Source organism: Apium graveolens, chromosome 11 (assembly GCF_009905375.1).
Source record: "Apium graveolens cultivar Ventura chromosome 11, ASM990537v1, whole genome shotgun sequence".
Classification (NCBI taxonomy): domain Eukaryota; kingdom Viridiplantae; phylum Streptophyta; class Magnoliopsida; order Apiales; family Apiaceae; genus Apium; species Apium graveolens.
Window position 1 is genome coordinate 62,228,982 of NC_133657.1, and position 13,179 is coordinate 62,242,160.

At 33.2% G+C, this 13,179-nt stretch overlaps 2 protein-coding genes across 5 annotated transcripts; one reads left to right on the forward strand and one right to left on the reverse strand.

The window, feature by feature from the left end:
• The first annotated feature begins 376 nt into the window (after window positions 1-376).
• On the forward strand, window positions 377-7,045 carry LOC141697073 (uncharacterized). 4 transcript variants are annotated; one of them, XM_074501274.1, is made up of 8 exons: window positions 377-560; window positions 653-695; window positions 792-872; window positions 2,110-2,299; window positions 4,008-4,062; window positions 5,412-5,485; window positions 5,577-5,844; window positions 6,663-7,045. In XM_074501274.1, exons 1-8 carry the CDS (start codon window positions 504-506, stop codon window positions 6,867-6,869), a joined length of 975 nt encoding a protein of 324 aa, XP_074357375.1. In that variant the 5' UTR covers window positions 377-503; the 3' UTR covers window positions 6,870-7,045. The 4 variants fall into 4 exon arrangements, with proteins under 4 accessions (XP_074357375.1, XP_074357376.1, XP_074357377.1 ...); XM_074501275.1 differs by having other exon boundaries at window positions 5,418-5,485; XM_074501276.1 differs by having other exon boundaries at window positions 5,421-5,485.
• A 5,372-nt stretch (window positions 7,046-12,417) lies between these two features.
• Window positions 12,418-13,179, reverse strand: LOC141695540 (uncharacterized). Its single transcript, XM_074499779.1, has one exon. It carries the CDS (start codon window positions 13,177-13,179, stop codon window positions 12,418-12,420), a length of 762 nt encoding a protein of 253 aa, XP_074355880.1.

A 13,179-nucleotide genomic window follows, 5' to 3' on the forward strand; every position in this document is an offset into this window, starting at 1 on the left:
GACTAACAAGGACCTACAACCAAACTTTTAATATTTCGTCTTTAATATAATACTATTATATAACTCGTGCGATGCACAGTCGTTTTTAGCATTATATATTATAAATTATAATTTTGATAATATGTTGATTGTAGAATTCGATCTTCTATCACTTGAATAATAATTTTTAAAATTATATCTAACAGTTCTCATGTGACAGCTCTAAATTGAGTGACTAAGAACCAATAACCAAATTTTTAATATTTCGTATTTAATATAATAGTATAGATAATAGTATAGATAATCGTACAAACTTGAATGTAAAAAAGAAAAATAAGCCAAAAAAGAAAGTAGAAGAATTAATAAAAAGAAAAATGTGTTTGTGTAGAATTAATAAAAAATATAAAGGGCGAGGAGTGAAAAACTTGGGAGGGGACATAAAGGACGGGGTGAATGGGAGATCTGTAAACAGGTCTCTCAGCTGCAATTACAAATCCATACACTACACAACTTGTATAGTCAAGATGATGTCCGGCAATTATACTAGCATTGATAACCAGAATGTTTCCGGATCTGTTCCTGTATGTATATTCATCTCTCTCTAAATCTATCAACTTTTTTATTTTATTTTTTAGATTGCCTGAATTTTGATTTTATTTTTTTAATTTTGTAGGCAGTGTCTGATTCGCCTGCTCAAATCTCGGTTAAATTTAGTGGTATTCTTTTTGCTTTTGCTTTTTTGATGATTTTGACTTGTTTTTTGATTTAATTGAACTGTTTGAGGAATTTGGATGTAAATTGGGTTGTTTCAGATTCGGATCTTCAGACTTTTCCGCCTTCCGGATCTCAGGGGAAGATCTCCAAGGCTTCCGGTCCTCCTCGTGATGCTGATGGTACACTTGTGGTTTTTATGTGGATTTGTTTACTTGATTGTAGTGCGTGTACATGTGTGTGTGTGTGAGAGAGAGAGAGAGATGACCTACTTTATTGATTTTAGAAGCTGCTAGTGTTCCTGTATTTGATTTAACTGCGGTTCGTGTCCAAGTACATCTGGTTAGAGTATGTGTACTAAATGATTTGTAGTCTAGTAATACTTTAGAAGCTGATAGTCGGTACTTCAATTAAGCCCTATTTGTAGAAAGGAGCGGGGAAAGTGATGGCGGAATGAGAAATTGTAAACAACTTTAAAGGTGGAAGATGATCATGTTAGGGTGAAGTGATATAATGAACTATTGTAAATTTTTACGATAAGGTTCGTGAAGAAAATGATTATAAAGGAGAATTAAGCATTCAATATAAAGTCATGTTAATATCATGTTAAGAAGAAGATGATTGTATATCATGTCAGAGTGAAGTGTTATTATGTGTGGATTCATTTACTTGTTTGTTGCTGATAATACTATTCTGTGTGTTAGTATGAGTGTGTGTGCGCGCCCGCGTGTATGAGTGACTGTGTGTGATAGAGAGTTAGAGAGAGAGATGAGTTATTTCATTGTATCTGATTTTAGAATTAGAACAAGAATTTTGGCTTTAAATTTGATAAGAAGCTGCAAGTATTGCTGCATGTGATTTATTCGAGATTATTGTTCAAGTATGTAGAGTATGTGTACTAGCTGATTTGCAGCCTAGTTATACTTTAGAGGCTGATAGTCATTACTTCAATTAAGCACTACTTATAGACCAGACGGGAGATGGTATTGACCGAATGAAATTTTGTAAACAAGATTGAAGGGGGAAGATGATGATGGAGCGATGTGATAAATGAAATATTTCAACTTTTCTATGATAAGGTTCGTGAAGAAGATGATTAGAAACGAGAATTGATCTTTTATATCAAATTGTTGGGTTTGAGTTTTAGTTTTAATTGGTAAAGACTAGAATGGTGCAAGGAATACGGATTATAAATATTTATCCACAAAAGCGTATAATTTTTTATTACGTTCTTTGTATTAAAATTGTTTCTGTGCATATATAGATACTCTCATATGTAGGTGGTTTCCAGGAGAACTGTTTGATAATGGTGCAATTTGACATAGTTTGGTATTTCATTAGAGTCTATTTTGCTTCATTAGGAAATTTAAAGTACATCAGATCATGTTGGATTCTCATCTTTCTTGTATCTTCATGTAGATACATTTTCAAAACCGAGACCTGGATCCTCAGATGAATCCCAATCAGGTGGTTGGTTTCGGGCATTCACTGTTGGTGCTTACAAGCCCTACTTTGATGTTGACACATCAGATGTCTTAGACAGAATCAAAGATTCAGTTCTCCCATTTAGCGGGATCTTCAACGAGAAGAATTCTGATCGCCCAGATCTGTAAGTTTGCTATTATGGTCGCAAAGATTACTTAATTTATATATGAGCTTATATACTTTGGTTTGCAATAAATTTAAGAGCAGTAATTTATATGTGTTTATTAGTATAATATTTGCAATTTGAGCCAACAAATTGCAAATTATTTTCATATCAACTTCCAAGTGAATCATTGTACTCAAAAAGTTTGCTAACGCATTACTAAACTAGATATAACTTACGATTTAGTCATTAAACATTATAAAACATTGCATGACCGTTAATTGTCGTTTGACTTTAATGGAACCTGTTAGTTTTCTCCATGTCAACTTCCAGCTAGGTGTCCAACTATATATCCATGTAACTGAAAATGATTATTAATTCAAACCAAATTTTTCATTCAAACCCATTTCTTTTAGTAAATAAATCCTCTGTATCATCTTAATCACTTTCAATTTTACTTCTCTTCCCAGAAAACAGAAAACACATATTTTCATCACGATCTATACATATATAAATACACACACATACACGTTTATAGACTAACTTTTTTACACACACATGTATGAAATTAAGCATGGAGTAAAAAGGGGTCGATTTGAAAAAGATGCTTTGAGAGAAGAAATTGATGAATTGAATTTGAGAATATAGGGATGGTGATGATTTTGGAGTTGTGTAAAAGGGCGGGGGCCGTTTATTGTTTGGATTTCTAGGGTAAGCATCTATATGCAAATGCTTGCATTTATATATATGGGGTTGAGGTGTTTTTGCACCAGAGATTTCGGTTTGATCGTGGAGACAGGTTACACTTTTTTTTCTTGTTCTTAGGTTGGTTTACAAATTCAATTTTTTAGTCTTCTCAACCTCTCATCATACTTAAAATTTACAACCGATCAAGAACAACTTCCTCGACCAAACCCACCAAGCATGAACACTCGAAACACTACTTTAATTAAGTAACAAAGACACAAGAATTTAAAAAATGCTGAAACTCATACTTGGGTTCATTGAAGAAGTGATGATTAAAGGTCTGTAAAATTAATTGTTGAATTAAAAATGGAGGTAAAGGAAAAAGATAAGTTTGATTAGTATAACTATACGAGTATTTTAGGAGTTGGGTCAAACTAGATCCCTTTTTTTTTGGACAAAGCCACGCATAAAACAGTGTTAGATTTGGACAAAGCCACACAGGAAACAGTGTTAGACAGGTCATCACTCCAAGTCATGTTTCCGTCTAATATTTAACATTTTTAACGGGTGAAACTCAATTGCAAATTTTTGATAGTTGAATGAGTTAATTGCAAGCCTTTTCAGTTCAGTTATCCATCTGCAAGTTGTTCATGAGTTGAGTGGTGATTTAGCCTATTAACCCATTTTAGCACAAGCTAGGTAGCACAGGTGCGGCTCTTAGGTACCGCACCGCGCACCAGGTGCGGTTTGGGTGCAGCGGTGTGGCGCGGTGCGCCTGGGTGCGTACCTGGGGCGCCACCCGGCGTATCACCGAATTTCTCGACCCGGATTCGTGGGGGATACTGGAGGGGGATACGGGAGGGGCACTTTTCGTAATTTTCCGGTCATGAAAGTCGCTGCTGTCATCAATTCAACTCCAATAATCCCTTCTCTATCTTCCTTCCATATATATATATACATGTGTATATATCGTCGATCTGCAATGTTTGTATTCTTTGATTTGTTCTTTATATTCTATCTTTCGTTGGTTGTGTATGTGTAGGTTTGGCGATGTGTGTATATTTGTGATCACAGAGTGTGATGTCGTGTATGACAGCGTGAGGCCCTCCCCATACTCAGCCCACGTATATTCTAGATGTTTATTTAGTTGACTTTAATTTTTTGATCTTTTTTTGAAATTAGTGTAATAAAGTTAATGACAAAAATAAAGTTAATAGTTAGTTATTGTAGGATGAGTTTATGACTGAATGTTAAATTTTCCTTGTATTTAGAAAGTAATTTTTATTTTTGTTTGGCAATAAATTTTTTAATGAAAGTTAATTGATTAGTTTTGCTAATTAATTATACAGAATATATATATATATATTTAATTAATTATATATAAAATATATTTTTAATATTTGCCGAATCCCCCGCACCCGAATCCCCATATTTTGAATTTTGCCGAATTCACGTATCCCAGCACCCGCATCCGCACCCGTGCTTCCTAGAGCACAAGCAACATAAAGTGTTTGGTTATAGTATAGTGATTTATTTTCTTCCTCCACTATGGATAAGTTTGCATGTTAACAGTGCGGAAACTAATAATGTTGTCATAAAGGTACATAAGCTAGGAAGCACGGACACTTCAAAAAGGGCGCCGTACCCGTGTCGGACACGGCGGACACGGCGACACGCGCCCGACACGGCTGAATACGTGTCCGACACGCCATGTGGCGTGTCGACAGAAAAAGGCAACCGACACGCGACCCGACACGCGACCGACACGGGTTCGACACGCGAACGACACGGGTTCGACACGCGACCGACACGGCCCACCGACTCAGCCCATAAAAAAAGCCCAAAATCATCTTTAAGAAGCCCAAAATCTTTTTTTAAAAGCCCAACTCATCTTATATTAATCCTAATTTTGTGTCTCTCTCTTTTATAACCCCCTCTTCATCTTTCATCTGAACACAGAACCCTATCTTTATACAATCAAATATATACATACATCTATCTATATATATATATATAACACATATAGCTGCTGTTGTTTTATAGATGATCATTTGAATGAAAATGTAGAATAGATCTTCCACTAGTTTATCAATATTATGAATGAATATTATGAAGGAAACTCTATTATTATTATGAATGAAGTAGTTCAATATTTGACATATACAAATCTTATATTTTTTATATTTTTATTACTTTTTTTTTGCCGTGTACCGTATCCAGGACACTTCGATAATTGACGTATCCCCGTGTCCCGTATCCCGTGTCCCGTGTCGCAGTATCGGTGTCGGTGCTTCGTAGTACATAAGTGTAGCGGGCTCAATTATTGGTTGATGCACATTGAGATGTAATATCACCTAATGAAGATATTACTAGGGTTATAATATTTTTTTATAAGAACAACTATGAAGTGGCTAAAATATCGGAATTTGATAAAACCTAATGCTAGTTTCAGCAGTATCACGAATTTTGTTCTCCTACTAGGAAGAGTATCATTTGGATTTCGGCATTCTACAGCTTTAGGTGTGGCCTAGTTCTTTCAGTGAACTCATTAGTTATTCAATACATTAATATTTTGATTATTGTCCTTACTGTGCTAAGTTATGCTGATCAGTTATGGACCATTTTGGATATGCACTACCTTAATATTCGTGGCAGCTGCCATTGGTACGTTTGTTACTTATCTTGCGCACAAGTTGAAGAATCAAGAGTGGGAATATGACATAAATCTGGTGACATGGTCTGCTGGATTGTTCTATGGCTATGTCCTTGTTGTTCCCATCTGCTTATACGTGATTCTCAAATACTTCTCCGCCCCATCTGGGCTAGCTCAGCTGTTATGTCTATATGGTTACTCCTTGTTTGTCTTCATTCCAGCTCTGGTAAGTTTTATGCTTTTACTTCTTTGGCATTCTCATATGATCTCTGGGACTGTAGATGCTGATAATAATAATAATAGCGTAGTTGTTATTTATTCATCGTCTTTTTTTGAAAAGATCGCTTCATCAAGGTGGCAAATAGATTGACTGCTGCCTAAACATTCTTTATGTTCTAAATGTTGTGATATGCATATAATGTTAACATATCAAGTAGATGCGATATTCTTTGCTGCTACTGTAATTTTCATCAGGATATCTACATAATGGTATAGACTAGCAGCCATAATGTGATAAACATCATTCACAGCATATCGGTACCAGAATTAATTGATGGTTTGTTCATAAAATCCGTGCGAAGTAAGTCTTTATTGAGGTAACGGGGTTAAATAATTTACTCAGAGGATCTTGTGCTATGTATTATTCTTGAATTTAGAGTACAAATGTGAAAAAACCCAAAAGATATATATCATACTTTTTATTGGAAAACAGATCATAGATCATTTTCGCAAGTAACTTTGCATCTTTGTTAAATTTGTTTAGGAAAAATCAATCTACCAGTGAAATATTAATATTTCATTTAAAGGTATTGATCCAAGTTCTTTTTTTGAAGGAAAAAAATGAAAATAATATTGTTTCACAAAATGTTAAGTTGTTAACTAATTTAGTTAGAGAATGTAGTGTCATGGTAGCAAGTCTGTTTGCATGTATGGAAATAAAAACGAAATCACAGAATTTACTGTACTTGTAACAAACAAATAAAATCATCACTCTTATGAAACAACCAGGTGTTGATTAATCTTGTTTCTTTGTCTTGTCGCCAGTGCTTGTCAGTCATTCCGGTGGATCTTTTTAGATGGGTTATTGCTGGTGTAGCCGGGGTTATGTCGGCATCCTTTGTTGCACTTAATCTCCGTAATCACATCAAGTCCGCAGGTGAAAGGTGGTTCCTTATTGTAGCTGGGATCTTTCTTTTGCAGTTGGCTCTGTCTTTGGTGCTAAAGCTGTATTTGTTCACTGTCAGTGTGTAGGATTGTACTTGATAGCTCCCATATTACTGAAAGTGAACATACTATAGACTATAGCAAAGAGTTAATTGGTTCAGTCGTTTGGCTCAGGCTGTTTTCCCCAGAAACGAATTAAAAGACACGCTGTCGTGTAAAATATATTCTATTAATTCAATTTTGAAATCATCTTTCTCCTTGTACTCCAGAAGCTTTGTTCTTGCTATCTGATTTTGTTTCTTTATTAAATCGATAAAACAGGCATGTTGTAAATTAATGAAATAATCCAAATTTCTGTCTCAATCGTTCTTAGTTTAGCTATTAGGGCAAATCTAACTGTGATCAAATATCCAAATTTGGGACAGATTATCTCAAATTCTCCTCCAACAGGGATCCTGATACAAATTTGGATGGGTGAACAGTACTTTGGATAACTATCCAAATTTGGATCACTTGATTTAATATAAAATAATTGTTTTGTTATTTATAGTTTATGAGATTTTAATTTTTTTTTTAAATTATATAATTAATAACAAAAATTAATAGTTAGCAAAATTTATTTTTAAACTAAAACTTAAAATAATGAGAAAACATAATTTTATTAAAATTTAAATAGAAGTAAATTGTATAAAATAAAAAGTACATAAAAGAAATTACAACACACAAAATGACTCGAAAACGATATTAGAAAATATAAAATTTTGATTTAGTCGCACAAACTATTTATGTTTCCTCCGAGATAATCAAAATATTGTCCTTGACTGTTTTAGAAAAATACAAAATAAAGAGAGATGCATTAATTGAGCATTCGTGGGAAGAATATACTAATTCGGAAAATTAGTGTGTATCAATAATATTTTGTATGTTAATTATTGCAATAAATGTGTTTTTCGTGAATTAAGTGCACAATTATAATATTATTATGTGTATTAATTTTTTTTGATTTAATTAATTTATGAAATGTTACATAAATTATTAATAATGATTAAATGATAAATATAAGATAAAAATGTTTAATATGATATCTACATATTATTATATATAAAAAGTAATTTGGATCAAATATTTGTATCATATTATTGGAGTTGGTGAGAAATTTTGGATCAGTATTTCGATCAATTGATGATCAAAATTTAGATTTTTAGATCACAACTGTTGCTTATGACCCAACAATTTTTTATTGGACTATTCGATTCATTAGATTACTCTATGATTTATAATATTTCTTGTCACATCCTCTGTTTCCTTGATTAATTTTTGATATAAAAATTTGGGATATTTAATATTTTCCAATACACATTCCACAGAATGTTTGCGGAGATTGTGTAATCAGGTTTGGTTTCTTAAATATGGACTACAATTAATCCATATATTTCTGTTATTACACAGACATGATCTTTACACAATTGATAGATCTCACGTTTAATGTTTTAACTAAAGTAATTTCTGAGTAGCACCATGAACAGCTCGTATATATATGCTTCACGGTAGCAACCTAAAAGTAGCAGGATGAAGCATAGCAAAGCTTTAAGCAAAGCTGCTTCCGCAATATTGGCAAAAAATAAAAATGTCCGGAAAAAGGCTAAGAGTAATGATGCCAGGGCGCAAAAAATAGTTACAAAATGACATGATAAGGGTGATGTGATAATATTAAATAATTTAATTGGTACTTTAGTGTAAATACAAGTGATTCTTTTATATTTAACTAATAAATATCTAATATGTGACATTTATAATTATTTTTGGAACAAATTTTTACATGTATAATTATTTTGGGAACAAATTTTTGTACCCAAGCATTTTCCTAAAGGCTAATATCATAGAATAAGAAAAGACTAAAAAACACAAGAGCATCATCTAAGCATGCAATTATGCTACTGCCCTGGGCAGCAAAAATGATTTATCTGCTACTGAGAAATTGCAGTTTTATATACAGTCTGTTTAATCTTGGTCGCGCATGTCTATAAAAAAATGAATTTACATGTATATTTGTCTGTGTGTCACAATACTTAAGAAAACAGTGACCCATGCATTCTCCAATCCCAAGTTTTCACTCATGCATTATTGCATATGTTTAGTAGAAACTAAATTTAAATTTTAAGTCTTCTGTGAAAACATAATACTCCTACATACTGAACTTTATTATAGGTTATGAAACAGAAAGAGCAAGTCCCACAGTGTTCTAGTGAGTTTCTTATAAATATTATAAAATATTAACTTTTAGTGATTTAAGATATGATTTTGAATTTCAACTCCAACAATAATCTTTATCTTCCTTCCTTATTATTATTATATTAATATATTTGAAAAGATATGGACAAAAAGAGAGAGAGAATGTAAAAAGAAGGGAGAGAAATGAATTTTTTATTGCTAAAAATGTTTTAAGAGAGCACTATAAGTGATATAAGGAAGTACTAAGACACTGTTAGAGTGTCATTTTTTGTCAAAATCCTTATAATTGAACTTAATAGCTCATATAAGGGAGTTGTTGGATTTGCTCTAGTAATTCTTAGGGTCCGTTTGGCAATTCCGTTAAGTGGGCTTATTGGCTTATAAGCCCGTAACAGCTTATTGACGAGTGTTTGTCGACCCAGCTTATAAGTTGAATTTACAACTTATAAGCTGATAAGTTGAATGTTGGTAACATCGTACTTTTTCACAACTTATTATTGATTTTTCATTTTTTTATCAATTTTATTTTAGAATATATTTTTTTAAATGTTAATATAACTTAAAATATAAGAATTAAGATAATTATATATATAAATTATTTATTTTAATTCATTAATATAAAAACAATTCTGACTTATAAGTTAAATTATCCAAACACTTATATAACTTATAAGTATTTATTAACTTATCACTTATTACTCATTTATTCACTTTAAGTCATAAGTTACTTATTTTAAGATTTCCCAAACAGACACTTAATTTGTTAAGAAAGGGTGTGTGAGTGAGAGAGAGAGAGCATTTGTAAATAATGAAATATTATTTGAAACACATTGTCACAGGACCTGTGCAGACAGAGAGACAAGGTGGAGGGAGATGTGCTGCAGACAATGACAAATTTGTTAGTAAAAGAAGTAAACCAGCCAAGTAGTGAGTAGTTAGAGAGCTGCCAGAAGCTAGTACAAAAGAAGAAACAAAATTAAACATAGTTTTATTAACAAGAAGCCCAGACAAAACAAAAGTTAAGGGAACCTTTTTGGAAATGGTGTTGTTTGGTAAAAACTGTATCCATAATGAAAACAAAAATTTCCTACAACCATTACAATTTTTGGGAAGAAAGCGTAGAGCAAGTACAACGAGTCCTAGAAAATTGTATTGTAGCAAGACTTGGGCGGCTTACACTCTAGGAAGAATAAATGAATAAAATAGGAAAAACAAAAACAATTAGCTGCTGAAAGTGAGACCGGAGATCCTGAAATTGTGGTTTTTGGCTGGAGGAGGAGAGTGATTATATGTATTTATTGTACTCTGGAAATTCTTCTTCACCGAAACATAAACTCTCGTTTGCGTCTTCTATACTCAAACTCGACTCACAGTGCTCACAAGTCTTTTACTACTCAATATGTATTCGATTTCGATACACGTGATCATGGAAATAACACATGGTGATATCATGGGTATGAATATAAATTTATAAATAAATAGAGTTGTAATAACTAGTTTGAAATGGGTTTATGGTTGATAATTTGAGTAGCACATTAATATGGTAAAAGAGTGTTGATGGCTTTATATTGTACAATAATTAGTTAAACAAACCAACATAGATAATGGAGAATAGTATTATCATACATAACTAACTAAATAATTACACTGAAAATGGAAGTTGGTAAAGAGTTGAAGTACCATATATTCACTATTAAGCTTATATTTGTAAGCACTAATTTTCAAATCCTTTTACAAATTTTCTTCTCCCAACTCAACAGAAAAACACATTCCAAAAGATCCTATATCCATCAAAACAATCACCATAATTATGTCGAAAAGGTGTAATTGCATTTCCTACTTTATATTGTTTCTTCTTAGTATTTGTGCACTAAACTCAGTAGCTGTAGCAGCCAGATTTCTTCAAGAAGTTGAAGAAAAGCCTCACCACTGGAGTCAAATTCCTGATGAGGCATTCTTTGGTAATATTAACAGAGAAGTGCCCTCATCTCCTGATCCTCTGCATAATAGGTAAATAGAATCGCAAGAACGTGAAAAGTTCATATTCAGTTCTATCGGCATTCTTGTATAATCAAGGTAAATCTGTACATAAACTACATCATACAGAGATACAATATGTCCCTGGAAAGCCTAAGGTTAGCTGGACATTCCCTCTTAAACTCATGGCTTCATCTCCATACTAGAATAGACTTGCAAGTATGCTATCAGTTGCAATATTAGTTTCTTGCTTCACTGAAAACATATAAATTATAAACATTTTTCTTTTTCCCATGTCACTTACAAATATCTTAGTGTTTGCAGGTCTGCACAGTTGTAGATTTGTAGTATATCTGTAAAGTTTTGTTAATCTAGCATACATTTGTTAACTTAAATTATACATTGCCCTGTTCTCTTCACTGCACTTATGATGTTTTGGCATCCCTTAAGACTTATTACATCTGAATGTTGAAAATGATTCATTAGGTTTAATTTAGCATACACCATTGATAATAAGAAATCAAAACCAAAGATTTTTTACTGGTAAACAGAGGTTTAGACTTAAGTGTTTTGAGTTATTTAAATTTTTGAAATTGACATTTTCCAAGAAATCTTTCTGAAATTGTACTATACATGAAGCAAGTAGAGTAAAAGGGAAAGAAAAGAGTTGATTTCATGTTCGTTTTCAAGAAATTGCATGTGAGCGAAACCAACTTAAATCTTCAATGAGTCCTGAAAAGCTACATTTGATTAGTTATAGCTGACAGTAGAACATTCACCAGGCTTTCAGCAGCACTGTACCTGCCAGATTAAAATCTCTTTGGCACAACCAACGCTTTTGCTTCAAATTAGAAACCTTGACAACAAAAATTAAATGAATAATGTGTGAGCAACGTTACCAGTTTCAGCAAATTTTATAAACATTTTCGATTTCTTTCTATTTACTCTTGCTGTAATCTTTCGATAAACTCTTGCTTTTACATTTCTTTAAGGCTCGGAAGAAACTTCAGGCAAATGCTTGAGAAACTTGACTGTTGGACTTGATTATGTAAAGTCCATTACTCTATAATTTTTTCTTCAAGGCAAATGATTTATACCTGTTTGATAATTAACCCTATAATTTTAAGATTAGTTCAACTCAAAAAAAATTATCAGTTATAAGTGTTTTCGTACCTCGAAAGATAACAAGTAAATTATCATGTAAGCAAGTCCTCCAATCAAACTCTCAACATGCAAGGAACAAAAAGCTGCTCCTAAATGACACTCAGTAGAGGTGGAGATGCTTCACAGTTGAAAGAACCAGTTCAAGATGAAAGCTCTTTCCCTCCTCCCTATGGAAACTTGAAAGAAGAATTATATGATGATTTTTATCAAGCACTTACGACTAATGCGCATACTTTTTTTTTTGACAAACAAGTTGGTTTTATTAGCATAAATCTGCTTTCAAAGCAACATCAACTTCAATAGGAACAACAGACCTCCTATCGAACTCCCGATCCGGAAAGAAATATGATGCACGAGCTAACTCATGTGCTACAATATTAGCAGATCGTTTGATAAATGACAACGACACTGTGTTTTGTTCTGGCAGTAGCCTCCTACATTCTTTAACCATACGACCAAATGGAGACAACATAGGAGTTTTACTGCGTATTGACTGCACCGCAAGCAAGCAGTCCGACTCAACTGTGATATGCTGCCATGGAGATTTTTCAGTCCAACTGAGAGCTTCCTTGATGGCTATCACTTCTGCCATTTCAGGATCCAGAGTCTCTTTGATGCATATAATTTTTGCCATGATCATTTCTCCTTCTGAATCGCGAGCTACTAACCCAATCCCAGAGGTATTAAACTCTTCAAATAGTGCTGCATCCACAGATACCTTAATTTCTGACTCCTGCGGCTTAACCCAAGATACTTCTCCATCCCCTTCCACTGATTGCGGAAACATAGAGTACGAAACCTTTCTTTGGGCATATCTCCATTGTTCAAGGTATTGTTTAGCATTAGCAACTATAACATAAAGTCTACACGCCTTCTTGTTCCAAACTAACTCATTCCTCGCTTTCCACAACGACCAACAGACATCAGCTACCTCTTCCTTCTTTTTATTATCACACTTAGCCACAACATTCTCCCACCACTGTGATAATGTTTCCCCTTGGCCCTGGACAGTTGGTATAACCAT

Excerpts from the sequence above, each read along its gene's own strand:
- LOC141697073 (XM_074501274.1), top strand. The coding sequence starts at position 504 with ATGATGTCCGGCAATTATACTAGCATTGATAACCAGAATGTTTCCGGA. Across the intron at positions 696-791 it reads AATCTCGGTTAAATTTAGTG|ATTCGGATCTTCAGACTTTT; the intron begins GTATTCTTTTTG and ends GGGTTGTTTCAG. Across the intron at positions 5,486-5,576 it reads TCGGCATTCTACAGCTTTAG|TTATGGACCATTTTGGATAT; the intron begins GTGTGGCCTAGT and ends TATGCTGATCAG.
- LOC141695540 (XM_074499779.1), bottom strand. The coding sequence starts at position 13,179 with ATGGTTATACCAACTGTCCAGGGCCAAGGGGAAACATTATCACAGTGG.